Raw genomic sequence first — 14,648 nt, forward strand, 5'->3', positions numbered from 1 at the left:
CAATATTAATCTATAATGCAGAGATGGAGAAATCTCATCCTTCACAGTATGTAAACAGACTATCTGCCTAATCATGTCTTAACTCTTTTATTCCTTCAGAAATCATGCCTAAACACCAAGCAGGAATTTGACAGGACAAGAAGGATATTTGATCACATTTACTGAAATAACAATGTTACCTGCATTTTTAATAGACTGAAGAGAAGACATCTAGAGATTATTTATAATAATCTATAAACAAGTTATAGTCATGTATTCCTAGCGCTATGAGTAGCTATTTCTAAACATGTGTATTTCCCCAAATGGTACTGTTTATGTAGCCAAAGTAAAATTTCCTGCTGTTTGTAACTGAAATACAAAGCTTAATTCCTTGTTTGTGCTTTACAAATGACTACACATCACTATATATTCCCAGAGTTCTCTGTGAATAAGATGCTGGTTTTTACCATGAAAGGTTAAGCATAATGGCAGGACATACTCATACATATCAAATTAGGCTAGTCTTCCCCCTAAGGTTCCATCTCTACAAAGAGCAACTTGAATCTTCAGCTATTCATTCTCATCCGAATCGAGAACACCACCCATTGTGAATGTCTTTTTTTAAAAAGCCATACTGTTATTCAAGCACTATATGAATCAATGTGAAATATTGGCATACATGTTCCATGAACCTGGTTCAAAGATCTCAGGTATTTGGGCTGATTTTATTAATTATTATTTTAAAATATAATTTCCCTTTTTCAAATAGATTTCAGGATGCTATGCAGAATAAACCAAAACGATATGCTATCAAAATTTTAATTACAAAATATTACATAGTTTTCACTAATAAACTTGTTAGTTATTACGGGATTTTGCCCTAGGTTTTCTTTTTTTAATTAGTAGGTACCTGTGTCTTCAGGAAAGATCACAAATGGATCAAGAAAGGTTGGCAACCCTAGGCTGAAAGTAATTAGGTGAAAACCAATCCAAGAGGCTAGCAGTCCAACAAACAAGTAAGGATAATTAACCAGCTCAATTTCAGAGGGAAACTCCAGAAGTGGGTATTCGGCATGAAAGGCAAAAGTAGACAGGGGATCAGATGCAGACAGGCCAAATCAAAGATATTCCTTTAGCATTTATCTATTCCTTCAAAATAGATCACATTAGGAAACCTAAGCCACGCAGGCCAATACCACTCTTATTAGAAGGTCCTAGTGACAGAAGGTCTAGGAAAAGATATTCAGATGCCATGATATGTCTATACAAATATCAGAATCGTGCATGCCATAGTATTCTGTGACATTCTATGGAAACAAAAACTGGGCTTTGAAGAAGCAGGACAGAATGAGTATTGATGTCTCTGAACTTTGGTGTTGGAGAACACTCTTGAGAATAATACCGTAGAAAGCCAAGAAAACAAACTAATGGATCACTGGAAAAATCGATCCGGACTTCTTACTAAAGGCACAAATGATCAGGCTGAGATTATCCTACTTCAGACACACTATCCGAAGACCTAGTTTTCTGGTAAAGGATGAAATGCTGGGGAAAATGGAAGATAAGAGAATAGGATGACCAGCAGCAAGCAGTTACAATGACAATTAGTGCACTGTCAGAAGACCTGAAAGACCAAGTTAGGGATAGATCATGTGGAGAAAATCTATTGATGTGGTTGCTAAGAGTCAAAAATGATTTTATGGCACACAATCAATAAATCAATATAGTCTGATTGTGCTTCTCCCTCCTTCCCTTTATTCATGAAAACTAGGTCTTTGTGGGAATTAAGGAGGGTGATTGTCTGAGACATTTTCTCTGGTTTACATTTCTATAGTTACATTTCAACCCTGAACTTTTTTTTTAAATCTGACCCTTGTCTTGATATAGGCCCTTCCTCAAGCTAGTTTCTTCCTTCCAGCAGTTCCAGCCATACTAGGCATTAGTCTCCATCAGTTAACTCTCTAGAAGAGGTCCTAGAAAATAGAGTGTTCCTTCCAGGTAGGGTGCATACAATTTAACCATTCTTCCCATAACTCAGCACTTTTTAATGTACCAACCCTCTAAACCTGAGTCTCAGCCAGCTTTCATAACAAAGGAAGAGATGCCACTTTCTTCTTCAGCTCCCCAAAAAGTGATCTCCTTGTTCTGGTCCTTGGTGAGTCTGGCTTACTGGGTTTCTGAGACTTTCGTTTTTCCTTAGGAAAGAAATGTTAAGCAGTGGTTAAGGTGTTAGGATACGACAGGAGGTGCCCTTGGTCAAGTCCATTCTCAGCAATTAAAGGTCACTAGGTAACCTTTGGCCAGTCACTGTCTCTTAGGGTTGATTCGCACTTTCTGTTTGCTTTGGTTCAAGAATGATCCCCCCTATTATTTGAAGATGGCAGGAATATATTGTATTACCATTAGCTCACCCCCAAACTTCTGAGAAGGTCCCCTCCCCCTGAGTTTTTTTGTTCTACCTCAAATGTAGTGTATTTCTTCCTCCAGTGGGACAAGCAAGGCTGATCCATTTACTCATTGCACTTCATACTGTCTTACACAACTATGCTTTGCCTGGCATGTTCCCTCATCTCCCCACCCCAGCTGTCTGCCTTTAATGCCTGTTTTGTACTGAGCTGCTGTTGTGTCTGACATCATTTTACCATTTTATTTTTGTTTTCATGATTCAATCATGGAACAGTGGAATGCTGGACATTTTGTTTGTTTCCTTTAACAGATTTAGCATAAGACCGCCCCGAGTCCCTTTTTCGGAGAGGGGGCGGTTTAGAAATGCGAAGAATAAATAAAAAAATAAAAAAATGTGGCCTGACTTCTTTTAATTGTATAACACCGGCAAAAAGTTTCTTCCTCCAGACCAACTGAGTGGGAAAATGTAAAATGGCTATTAAAGAGACAGATCCAGTAGATGAAATTAGTATGACCCCATCTGATGAATCAGATTCTGAACTGGAGGAGAAAAACTTCACAACTCAGGGGTTGTGAAGGGGGCCAGCAGCCCCCTCAGATATTTGCTAATAAGTCAGAATGAGAAAGATCTTCTACAGCAGATTCCCAATCTTGGCCACTTTAAGATGTGTGGACTTCAACTTCCAGAATTCCCCCCATATCTTAAACTTGCCAAGATTGGCTACCTCTGTTCTACATGATAAACCTGCGCTTCTGGAGCAATCACATAATCAACAGCCAAACCATAAATAGGCAGAGTCTACAGTTTCAGAGACTGGGCAGGAAAAGTTCCTGAATGCTTGCACAATACAATACAATGCAATAGTAGAGTTGGAAGGGACCTTGAAGGTCTTCTAGTCCAACCCCCTGCCTAGGCAGGAAACCCTATACCGTTTCAGACAAATAGCTATCCAACATCTTCTTAAAGACTTCCAGTGTTGGGGCATTCACAACTTCTGGAGGCAAGCTGTTCCACTGATTAATTGTTCTCACTGTCAGGAAATTTCTCCTCAGTTCTAAGTTGCTTCTCTCCTTGATTAGTTTCCACCCATTGCTTCTTGTTCTACCCTCAGGTGCCTTGGAGAATAGTTTGACTCCCTCTTCTTTATGGCAACCCCTGAGATATTGGAACAATGCTATCATGTCTCCCCTAGTCCTTCTTTCTCTTAAGCTAAACATACCCAGTTCCTGCAACTGTTCTTCATATGTTTTAGTCTCCAGCACAAGATTTGATGAATCGAGTACAACAGGGAGTTTCAGCAAAGTTCCTCCAAGGAAAGAGTTATGACTCAGGACAGTAGGCATGGGCTGATTCAATACTGTGAAAGAATGGCTTGAGAGTCTAACTTATGCAAGCAGACAACTTTCCAACCTTGGACCTGGCTTCCTGAGTGTGTGCCATTTCTGGTTCCTTGGCTGACATCTGGACTAATACAAGGTTACATTCTGCTCTGGTGACTGGATTTTAGATGTGTCCACATAAAAATTTCAGTTTCTGAAGTAAAGTTGCTTGTTTTTCCCGAACTCTAGCCTTCCTGCACAGTAGTGAGATTTATAGTCACTGTCTAAGACCATTGATCTAAGTCTAGCCTCCTGTATTTATAGTTACTGGCACAGAACAGAAAAGTTGGCCATTTGGGTGTTATTGTTTTTTAACAGGGTAAAATTGACTACAGTTCTGCCAAGTTTCTCCTTCTAATCCAAGAGACTAGAAGAATCTCAAAAGAAAGAAAGGCAATTTTCTTTCCTGGAATGGGTGAAAGGGAAAAAGCAGCAGGGGAACCCACCTATCCAAGCCATGTTAACCTTAGTCAGGCAGAATTCTTACTTGTTCTATGGCCAAAAGGGAGATGCATTTGAAATCTGGAAAATGACTTTTTAAAACCCACCTCTTTTCTAGATAATCCAGCCATATGGTATGATATGATTCATCAACCATATGCCGGTACCAATCATATATAAATGGGAAGGATTAGGGAAAGCAATGGTGAATTACTCTGTAAAAAATCACATCAGAACACTTGATGGCAATAACTCAACATGATTTTGGGTGTGAGTTGGACAACAAGAATGACTGACGAAGAAGAATTGATACCTTTGAACTGTGGTGCTAGTTTAAATTACTGCACATACAATATAAAGCTAGAATAATCAGAAAGAGATGTTAAATCATAAAAACCAGACACATAACTAGAAGCTAAAATCGTAAGAGTACGTCTGATTTACTTTGGCCATGTTATGTATGCAAAGTCATTGGAAAAGGCAATGGTGCAAGAAAAGGTTAGTGGAGAAAAGAAGAAGGGACAAGCAAAGAACACACTGGCTTGATAACATCAAATCTGATAGAAAGTTGAACATACAATAATTAAAAGAAGTTGTGCTTGACAGGGTAGCATGGAGAGCACTTGCCTATAAAGTTACCAAGATTAAACAGTTAAAAATAACAACATATCTTGCTAGTTTTACAGGACGGACAAGCAGTTAATGGCTGCAGTTCAGAAGAGCACTTAGCTCAAACAATCTCATAGGATCATTATGTGGAAAATGTTGGCTGCTGATGTATGCTGTCTTGAACGTCTGAGGATAAAACAGAATTCACCTAATACATAAATACTGTATATTTCTCAGTTTTCTTCATTTGGGAAGGAAGAAAGGGTCCTGTTTCTGTAGCAATAAGTTATAGAATGAAAATAAAGACTGGTAGAGGATTTACAGAAGGATCATGACATGGTAAACGTCCTTGGGGGAAGTACCTATATCATTATGAATCTGTATCACTCAGTTTGAGAAAGTATCTCTACATTTTTAAGTTGATGGTGCATGACATCATCAACAGGACAGCTTCCTTCAAAGTAAATTCAGGGAGGAATTCAGAATTAGATAAATGTCTGTGAAAACGGACTTGCTGTTTCTTTCAGTGGCCAACCTGTGCCCATCTGCAGGTCTACACACTGACTTTTTCTTCTTTCTCTAATTAGTATAATTATGATTATTAAGTTGGAAGTTATTCCATTAATTCTATAGTCAGATATGTTGATGCTAATTAACTTTACTAATTAGTTTATTATATTAAAAGTTATTTTAAAACCTCCATTCTAAGTGGTTGGATGATTTTCTGGGACATATTTTAAAGATACCCAAGAGGAAAAGGGTTTGTAGGAGAACAGGAAATCATCTCACTCTCTTCCTATGAGGAAAAGGTACTGAAACACCAAAGAAGTAGATATGGATGCTCTGGGACCAGATTGGGTGAGCAGAATACATAGAACTGCTTGCTGCTCACAAGCCAGATACTAAGGTCACTTTATATATGAACTTTTTTTTTAAAAGTCCATGCGCCACAATACAGTTTAAGAAAATAAGCAGAGAACAGACTTAAATCGCTACACTACATCATTCCTAGCACAATAAAATACGGTAATTCCCTTAATATTTTTTTTAAAAAATCACATTCACAAAAAAGCTAAGCTACTATTGCAGTTGGGAAGAGAGTGAGGCCCAGGATCAGGCATGGAATGAAAATGAGTTCATGGGAGATCAAGCTGCAGCGTAGGGATGTTAGGAATAAAATCTAATGGATATGTTTTCCATATGGTCAATGTAAATTTCACAATCTTTAGTTCTGGTATCAATGCTAAAATTCACTTGGAAGATTTGTGCATATTTATAAGTGCTTTTATTTCTAATTTTTTCCTCTGCATGTCCAAGCAAATCCAACCATCCCACTGAACATAAATCAGCTGAGACTTTCCCCCATTAATAGGTGGCAAAGAAAAATGTCAACTAGAGATTAATTCAGGAATGGATTTCAGCATGCTACATTCAGATTTTCTTTAGTCACCTGTTCTTATATAACTAATTGCTAATTTGTAATATTAAAAAATCCTATGCATTCAGTAAGGCACGAGGAAATTTTGACATGATAAAACCTTTTTTTTAATTTACAATTAGCACAATAAAAATGCTACCTTATTATGTCAGGCTAAAAAAATTCCTTTTTTCATCAGAATTTACTTAATAAAAGTTATATTTTTCTTAGATGTAAGAGAGACTTATCTAAATGATAATTAATTGAAATTTAAACTGATATATAGCACAGCTAGTGTAACACTTCTGGCAAGAGGCATTCAAGCTGTAACAATGGAATCATCTCTAAACGTGAAGTGGAGTGGGACTGGTTAATAGTTAGATGAGAGGCCATGGACTGATGGTTAGGCAGGGCAGAGAGAATCTGGAATAAGGCAGTAGCAAACCACTTCCATATTTTTGCCCAGAAATCTACCTGGACATATTCATGAATCCATTGGAGTCAGGCTCAATATGACTGCATAAATGATCAGGAGAATGGTAGTGTAACTGAATTGATACAAACAAAGACTCATTTCAGAGAGTGCAGAAATACAATTAATAGATACTGGGAAAGGGTAGTGCCTCTGCTCTACCCAGCTCTGTCTGCCCTACAAACATTGCATTCTTTCTAGCAAAGCACTTCTATTTTTCTGGCTCAGTGCACTTTTAATCCACCAAATTTTAAATTTTCTGTGTAACATACTGTTCTTGTTCCTTAAAGATTTTACACCATTGTTTATTTCATCCTATTTTTGGTATATATTGATGTTTTATTGCTACAAAAAGCCCAATTATCTGGCCAGCCTACAACATGGACAGTTATATAAAATATAAGTAGGGTAGTCACAAGAGAACTATGTAATTGCAAATATTTCAACTTATAGGACAACTAAAAATATTGTTCTATAGATGATTATCTGCAAGAATACCTATTATCGTTTCAGATATGCTTAAATGCTGTATTAGATGTCTTCTCCCACTTCATGGCATGTACTTTCTGCAAACTTAGCAGAGCTATAATGAGTAATTTAAACAATGAATAACAGATGCATATATTTTGTCTCACTTTCTTCCACTTCTCAGTAAGGTATGAATAATATATATATATTGTATGTATGCTATTTTATGTACTACCATCTGCATCTATAAAGGGTGTTCATCTTATTAAAGATTGGTGGATAATTTTCTTAATGCCCAGCACATACATAGAGAGCGTATCAGCTTACATTTCTAGGAGACGGCCCTTCCCACACACACAGAATTTATTTATGCCTAATGTTCCATGTTGTAATCTGCAAACAATTGTAGAAGGAGAAGGAGAAGTAGAGTGTGGCGGTGGAGTCAAGAGAGGAATCATCCTGGAATTATTACATTCCCACGAGCAATTCAAGTCCAGCCCCTCTTGAATTCAGTTAACTCTTATCTAGTGCCAATTTAGTGCTGACCATTAATTGACTAGATTTTTGTGTATAAGCAAGAACAATAAATCAGTTGTTACTTAAAGTGTGGTAGTGATGACTCCCCCCTCCCTGGACACTTCCCCAGATATGTCTCCAGATGTCAGTTCAGAGGAGTATGAACCAGCCCCAGGCACTTCAAGAGGGGAGTTGGGCAATGGCTCCGAGCAACCATCTAAGAGGGATTTGGCTCTGAGGCTTCAGATGAAGAAAGCATGATGAGGAAGAGGAACTGCCTTCTGCATCTTATCCAAGAACACATTGGGCAGAGAAATGGCAGGAACAGCGAAGGTCAACCTGATTACTTGAGAGGAGGCAAACTCACCCCACTTTATGGGCTGCATCGCAAACTGGCTATGTAGCACAGAAGACAGATGGAGATGATGCTGAGAACAATGTATTCATTGCCTAGATGTTTTTCCTGGTTCTTGTGACCCCTGCCTTGCTTTGGATTGACACTGTGTCTTGACTTGGATTGTGCCTTGTGAACCTCTTGTATTGTGGATTTAATTTTGCCTTATTCGTTTGTCTTGTTTGGGAAACTTTCAAGTGCTTTCTGTACTCACTGGCCATTGCTCTGTGGACTAGCATCGATCTGCCTTCGGCTGGACTTAATTGGAACAGTTCTGGGGTTTTGGTGAAGGGAATTGCTGGGTAATATTAAACCCGCTAAACCACTGTTATATGTGAGTGAGCAAGACAGCACAGTGGTCCTGATTCCTTGTGCTTGACAACAATTTTAGATATTAAAAAATACCCGCATTAGGATTTTCAAGCACACAAAACAGGGAACAGAAAAAGGATACTTTGAAGGGAAATGATAAACATATATTACCTTCTTTATTCATATTCTAAACCCCTTTATAAAATTGAGGCTGCTAAAGTGATAGTATAGGCAGTGATTTATCTCTTGCTACGATCTTTCTGCAAATCGTCAGGATCAACATACGTTTGAGTTCATAGAACATCAAATAACAAGATTGGAAGGGACTTGGAGGTCTTCTAATCCAACCTCCTGCTAAGCAAGAGATCATATACCATTCTAGACAAGTGGTTGTCCAGTCTCTTCTTGAAAACCTCCAGTGATGGACCCACCTCTGGAGGCAAACTGTTCCACTGATTGTTTTCCCTATCAGGAAATTTCCCCTTCGTTCTAGGTTAGATCTCTCTTTAATGATCCTGCCCTCAGGTGCTTTGGAGAATAAGTTGACTCCCTCTTCTCTATGACAGCCTCTCAAATGCTGTAAAACTACTTATCATGTCACTCCCTAGTCCTTCCCTTCATTAGGCTAGAGTCTAACACCCCTAGTTCTCTCAACTGTTCATCCAACGGTTTAGCCTCCAGGCTCTTCATTATCTTTCTTGCCCTCCTTTGTACTCTTTCTAGGGCCTCAAAATCTTTTGTTTTCTAACTGATCTACATTTACTGGAAAATATTTTTAGTGCTACTACTGTATTCTTAGTACAGTTTTCTTATAGGGTAGCTACTGTTAAACCATCAGGTAACACAGGTATTTACGCAAAACTCTTTTTCCAGACAATTCAAAATGTTGTCAGAATACAGAGGTTCTAACTGATATTCTATTCAACTCAATCCGTTAATAACTTATTGGTTTCAGAAATGCTGTTGCATCGTTTGCCATCTGACCATGTCCTCAGCCTTCTGTTTTAGAACTGAAATTGCCTCTCTCTTTTAAAAATACAGCATGCGACAATCTTTGCTTCCAAAATATTGTATACAGTTTATTTTCACTCCATGCTGAGATCTGATTTCTCACTTTGCATACAGAGTGCATTCTTTCTCTGTGGGAAATAAAAACACTGACTAGAAGGGCCATAACCATACACATAACATTTGAAAAAAATTATGCATTCTCTGTGCAAGCAACTATGTGTTATTTTAAATGCTTCATGAGGAAAAACAAGTGTTAATAATTGTGATTCACCCTTTAAAAATGTTACATATACCTCGGAGCAAGAAAAATCAGTTACAAGTAAAAATTACATCTTTAGGTACTTCTACAAAGGAGCCATTACAGTAATAAAAAAATTAACAATGAACTTTCACCCACAGGACAAATCTAATTTAAAATATATTTACTTTCCACCATTGCTTATTTAGCTCATATTTTCTTCAATTCAAGCATGTTTTCACAATAAGAAAGAATATTAAAAATTAATCAGAACAGCAGCACACAGAATAAGAAAGCATAAAACAGCAACAACCACAAACAACTGCAGGTTAAAATGAACCAGATCTACTTGATTTTTAGCTGACCTGCTTAAATATAATGTGTGAACACAGTCACTGAATAACATTCCATCAAATAATCATCTAACACTGAGTTAGGCTTTAAAAAGAAAAAGCAGAAACTTGACACAAATCTGAACAGGCTGATAATTGTGAAATTCTTCCTGCATGAAGCCTGGCAGCTAACATTAGCTGATAATTTAATAGTTGCATTTTGGACCAATTTTCCAAAATGCCACTTGGGGTAGTTTTAGTTTGTGCCTAATGAACAGTTATTACTCAAGTAGCTACATTTTTTTTAAAAAACTGTCTCCATAAAAGAAAATATAGGGAAATATTATACCAATATGAACAACAGATACTGTCAGAAGCAAAATGCTATTATATGTCTAGAACAGATATAATTTATTGACAAATGTGATTTTTTTTAAAAAAGCGTAAGTTACATCAAACATATATTAGAGGAAATAAAATTCAGTGTTTTCTTTTGACTTAGAAATTTAGCAGTGCAATCTAGTTGTTTTCCAAAGGCCGTAAAACCTGGCGGAAAAGTGCAGAGAGCCTGCAAACCAGATGTTGATCACTCTCATTCAGCAAGTTGTAGAAAGCACCAGTTTAGGGGGGGGGGAATACCCCCAAATTGGCTATCAACAAGCTTGGATAGTGATCATACGATAGTTAGCATTATGGATGCAAAGTTGGGACAGGTAATGTTGCTTAAGTTAATTTTATGTCTATCAAGTTTTGAATGTTTTATATGCTCCAAACATCTACATAATTTCTGGTATGAAGAGAAATCCACTTTCTCTTTGTCAACTTTTTTGTTACAGCAATTCTGAGTTTCCAATCAAACTAGTTTATGCCAGATTAGGGGTTTTTTTTCCTGCCTGATCAGGAGGCATGATAAGCAAGGGGATTTAGCTCTCTGGGTCAAGCACTGTTCTTCACTTATTTCTGAGGCATGCATATATGCTTTCTCAGAAAGAGAACTAGCCGAGGCTTTGGTAGCTTATAGCAACCAAGGAACCAATTACCGACAACAGCAGCTAATGCTGCCATGGCAATTCCTGCTCGTCACAAAGACAGAAAGAATGGTGGTAGAAGTATTTGACTGCCAATATTATATAGGAAGGTACGAGTCCAAGCAAAACAATTCAGTGGAGAGAGAGGAAGAATTGAGGTATGCTATGTAAAAAGCTACTTGTTTACCCCATTCCCAAATCAACAAACATTGGATTTTAGTTGTTTATCTTTAAAGAAAGCCCCTTTTTCACCTTATCTAAATTTATCTATATTTTATTTGATAAGATCACTGTTTCTGATCCCCTTAACCTAAAGGTAATTCATAGAGGGGGGGAGGGGGATCCAGCATAGAAAACAAGATTCCTCAGGTAAGTTCCAAGGAAGAATAGATGTCAATCTTACCCCTGAACTGGAATTCTATACAAGTTTTGTTTGGAATACTTCACACGTAAATAATTTTTGTAAGTAACTGCATGAAAGATATATGCATTTTTATATAGGATCTGTTTATAAGGGATCTATGCATTTACCGCCTGTGACAAATTATTCTTGGGTTCATCAATTTCCCTTACAGAAAGAATTTAAATTTGGAAATTAGTTTCAGGGAAAGCAGTGAAGAACAGAACTGAATGTCAGATACAAGGCAGTTGTCAACCAATGAAGGATCTTGAATCAATCTTGACCCACAAAAGTCCTCTGTTCCTGAGGGTAGCAGGTAACATTTAAATTAAACAAAAGGAGATTTTACAGGTGCCCTGAGTATTGCAATGATCTTTGAAATTATCTTAAATGTCATAAACTTTTGCAGATAAATGAAGGGAAGAAGAATGAAAAATAGAATGGATGCAAATAATAATGGAGCAGCATGAGATAGCACACTGGTCTTGATACATATCGACTCCTATTACTATCTGAAACTGGGACAGTAACAGGATAGAATGCCCCATCATGATCTGAACCACTGAAATAAATCTAGAACACATCACAAAAGAATCACCCTGTAGCAACCACACAAAAGCAATAATAGGAACTGGCTGCGCATGTCAGTGAAAAAAACAAAGATTTCTCAGCCCTTCCAAGGGGCTGTGATGTACAATAGAGATTAAAAATAGTTCCAGAGCTTTCCCTGTTATTGTTGGCGTTTTAATGGATGCAGTTTCACAAATGCAATGGCCACATCTCCTCCCAAATGAAACAAACTACCGTACTTCTATTTATTCGCCACTTTCATTCATGAAAACTCCTTCCCTGCAGGGCTTGTTTCTTAGTTTATCCCTCAGCCTGGTTGCTCTCTATTCCTCACCTGCCCGAGGTACCTTTATTTAATCCTTTAAAAGAATGTCAAAAGCACTTTTCTTACAGCTTCGTTTAATTAGAGTCGTGTATCCCCCTCCCCAGCATTATTATTTTTTCCTTCACTGTGAGTTGTATTATGTTGGGGAGGAGGGGGTTTAAACTGAGGGAGCTCAAGCAATCTCATTGTACATATGTTGTGCACAGACAATAAAGAATTATTATTAAATACAAAACTTATTTAAGACGACACTGTTGCCTACAAGCACCCTTCCCGGCCTCTTTGGAAACCGCGCCCAGGGAGGAGTGGGGGGGAATTGTAGTAGTAGCCCAATCTGGCGCCTTGGGAAGTACCTGTAAGGAATCCAGTCCGCCTGATGCTTTGAAGTCATCGCTCGGCGAAGGAGCTAACAACTGCGGCACGGAGAACCCCGGGGGCCGGAATGGCAGGAAAGGAAACGGCCGGCGATTCCCTGGTCGCGGCCCCGCACGGAGCAGGACAGCATCCTCTACCCGGCCTGCGAAGCAGAGCCACCGAAGCCGGCGGCAAGAACATGGGGAGGAGTTAGCCAAGCCAACCTACAGCAGCAGCCGCGACGGCGGCAGCGGCGGCATCTTCTCGGGGAAGGTTAGGCGGAGGCAGGGAGGGAGCAGGGAACCCTCCCGGCCGCTGTCCCTTCGAGCTGCAACGGGGCCGGGAGACAACTTGCTCGGAAAGAGGGAGCGGTGGGGAAGCAAAGAGGAGGAGAAAGGAGGACAAGGAGAAGCGAGGAGAGAGAGAAGAGACGCGGTGGCGGCGGCGGCTACTCCTCAGCCCGCTTCTTTGCTGTGGTTCCCTTTCTTTAGCCGAGCCTCCGCCTATCCGAGCCCGCGTCCTCCCGGGGGCCGAAGGGACGCCGTTGTCCCAGTAGCGGCCAGGAAAGGCCACTGCACCGGACCAGCTTGGCCCGGCCCCTCTTCTCACACGCCGCCCTTCGCCAGCCAATCGCCGCGTCCGCTGCGCTCTCTCTCTCTCTCTCTCTCGCTCTCGCTCTCTCTCTCTCTCTCTCCCCCCCCCCCCCACTCCCAGCCCCGCCTCGCTCTGCTGTCTGCTTGGCTCAGGGAAGGTTCGCCAAGGCAACGCGCGCGCTCTTGGCTGCCTTGCGGGCGCCGCGCTCAGCGGCGAAGCTGAGGCCACCTTGAGCGGGAAAGCTTTGGGAGGGAAGAAAGCTGGAAGCGGGAGAGGAGGGAGCGGCCGAGCCGGGATGGGTTGGAAACGGCGCGCGCTCCAGCACTCGGGAGCGCGCGCGCCACAGGAATTTTATTTCTATTTTTATTTTTTAATTGCCCTCATCAGACCAAATAATTTGAAGCCGCAGAAAAATTCTTCTGGCCCGGAGTCACGCGTCACAATTCTCGCGCAATGGATTATCTGGTCGTCTTGAAGATGCTCGGTAGTTTTGTCTGCGCGGAACAGTTTTTTGTTTTTTTTGTTTTTAAGGAAGGAGAAATCGTCAGGAATAGATTTGCAAAATCCAGAGTTTGCAATAGCTGCATTGGAACTGAAGGAAGCCTGCTGTCTTTTAGGGCGCTTCGGTTAATCGGCGGGTGTCTCCTTCGGCAAAATACATTTTTAAGCGGACGGTGTTTCATGCTAAATCTGGGAACGATGCACGTGAGGTTATAGTATAGTTGTGTATTGGGGGGGGGGTTTCCGAGTGGGAGAGGTTTTAGTGCTGTGTATTTTCCTCACTGCTGAGTTGAAGTCTCCATCCATTCTTGAGCGAACAGACAACTATGTTGGCATGTATTTATTGTCCGTGTTGTCCCCTATCCTAAACTCTGTTTCCAGGCTTTGCCACTCACAACTTCTTTTCGAAGGAATGAGGGACAAAGCCAAACGGAGTTTATGTGGTCCTTGGGCGGTGCCATAATAGGGTGGGGTCGGTATATAAGGAACTGACTCACTCCGAAGACCAGATGAAAGCAACATAAATGGGACGAAGAAGAAGAAGAATGGGAGAACATTGGCACAGCTTCTTTGTGCTGCAATTAGGTACAATCAGAAAGACTGTAATCATAAGGGCTTGGTGAAGCTATTCCCATTCTTGAATCACTGAATGGATAACCTTGTGGGATAAGATGAAACAGAGAGGTAAAGAACTGGGAATCATGAAAAAATTGCAAATGGAAATTAAGTACTGTATATCTGGGAACACGCACAGACATCCACAGCAAATGAGGGTTGCAGCAAAATGACACAACTACAGTGATGTCATGCTGCAAACATTGCCCTTATTCATTTGTGTGTGTTTGTGTAGCATGCTTACCTTTGAATCAATATTGGCTCTTTGTGAAATGCCTGCAAAGTC

The 14,648-nt window shown here is 39.9% G+C and overlaps 1 protein-coding gene across 3 annotated transcripts in view; it reads right to left on the reverse strand.

Annotated features, from left to right (window-relative positions):
• Window positions 1–13,206, reverse strand: part of TUB (TUB bipartite transcription factor) — a 73,349-nt gene extending 60,143 nt beyond the window's left edge. For 2 of the 3 annotated variants that reach the window (XM_081938321.1, XM_081938320.1), the window contains exon 1: window positions 12,652–13,205. In XM_081938321.1, coding sequence (XP_081794447.1) covers window positions 12,652–12,689 — 38 coding nt within the window. In that variant the 5' untranslated portion in view covers window positions 12,690–13,205. Of the gene's footprint in view, window positions 1–12,651 lie in introns of all 3 variants that reach the window. The other variant, XM_081938322.1, reaches the window with a different exon arrangement.
• Window positions 13,207–14,648: the final 1,442 nt, after the last annotated feature.

The sequence above is a fragment of the Natrix helvetica genome, assembly GCF_964273705.1.
Source record: "Natrix helvetica genome assembly, chromosome: 1".
NCBI lineage: Eukaryota > Metazoa > Chordata > Lepidosauria > Squamata > Natricidae > Natrix > Natrix helvetica.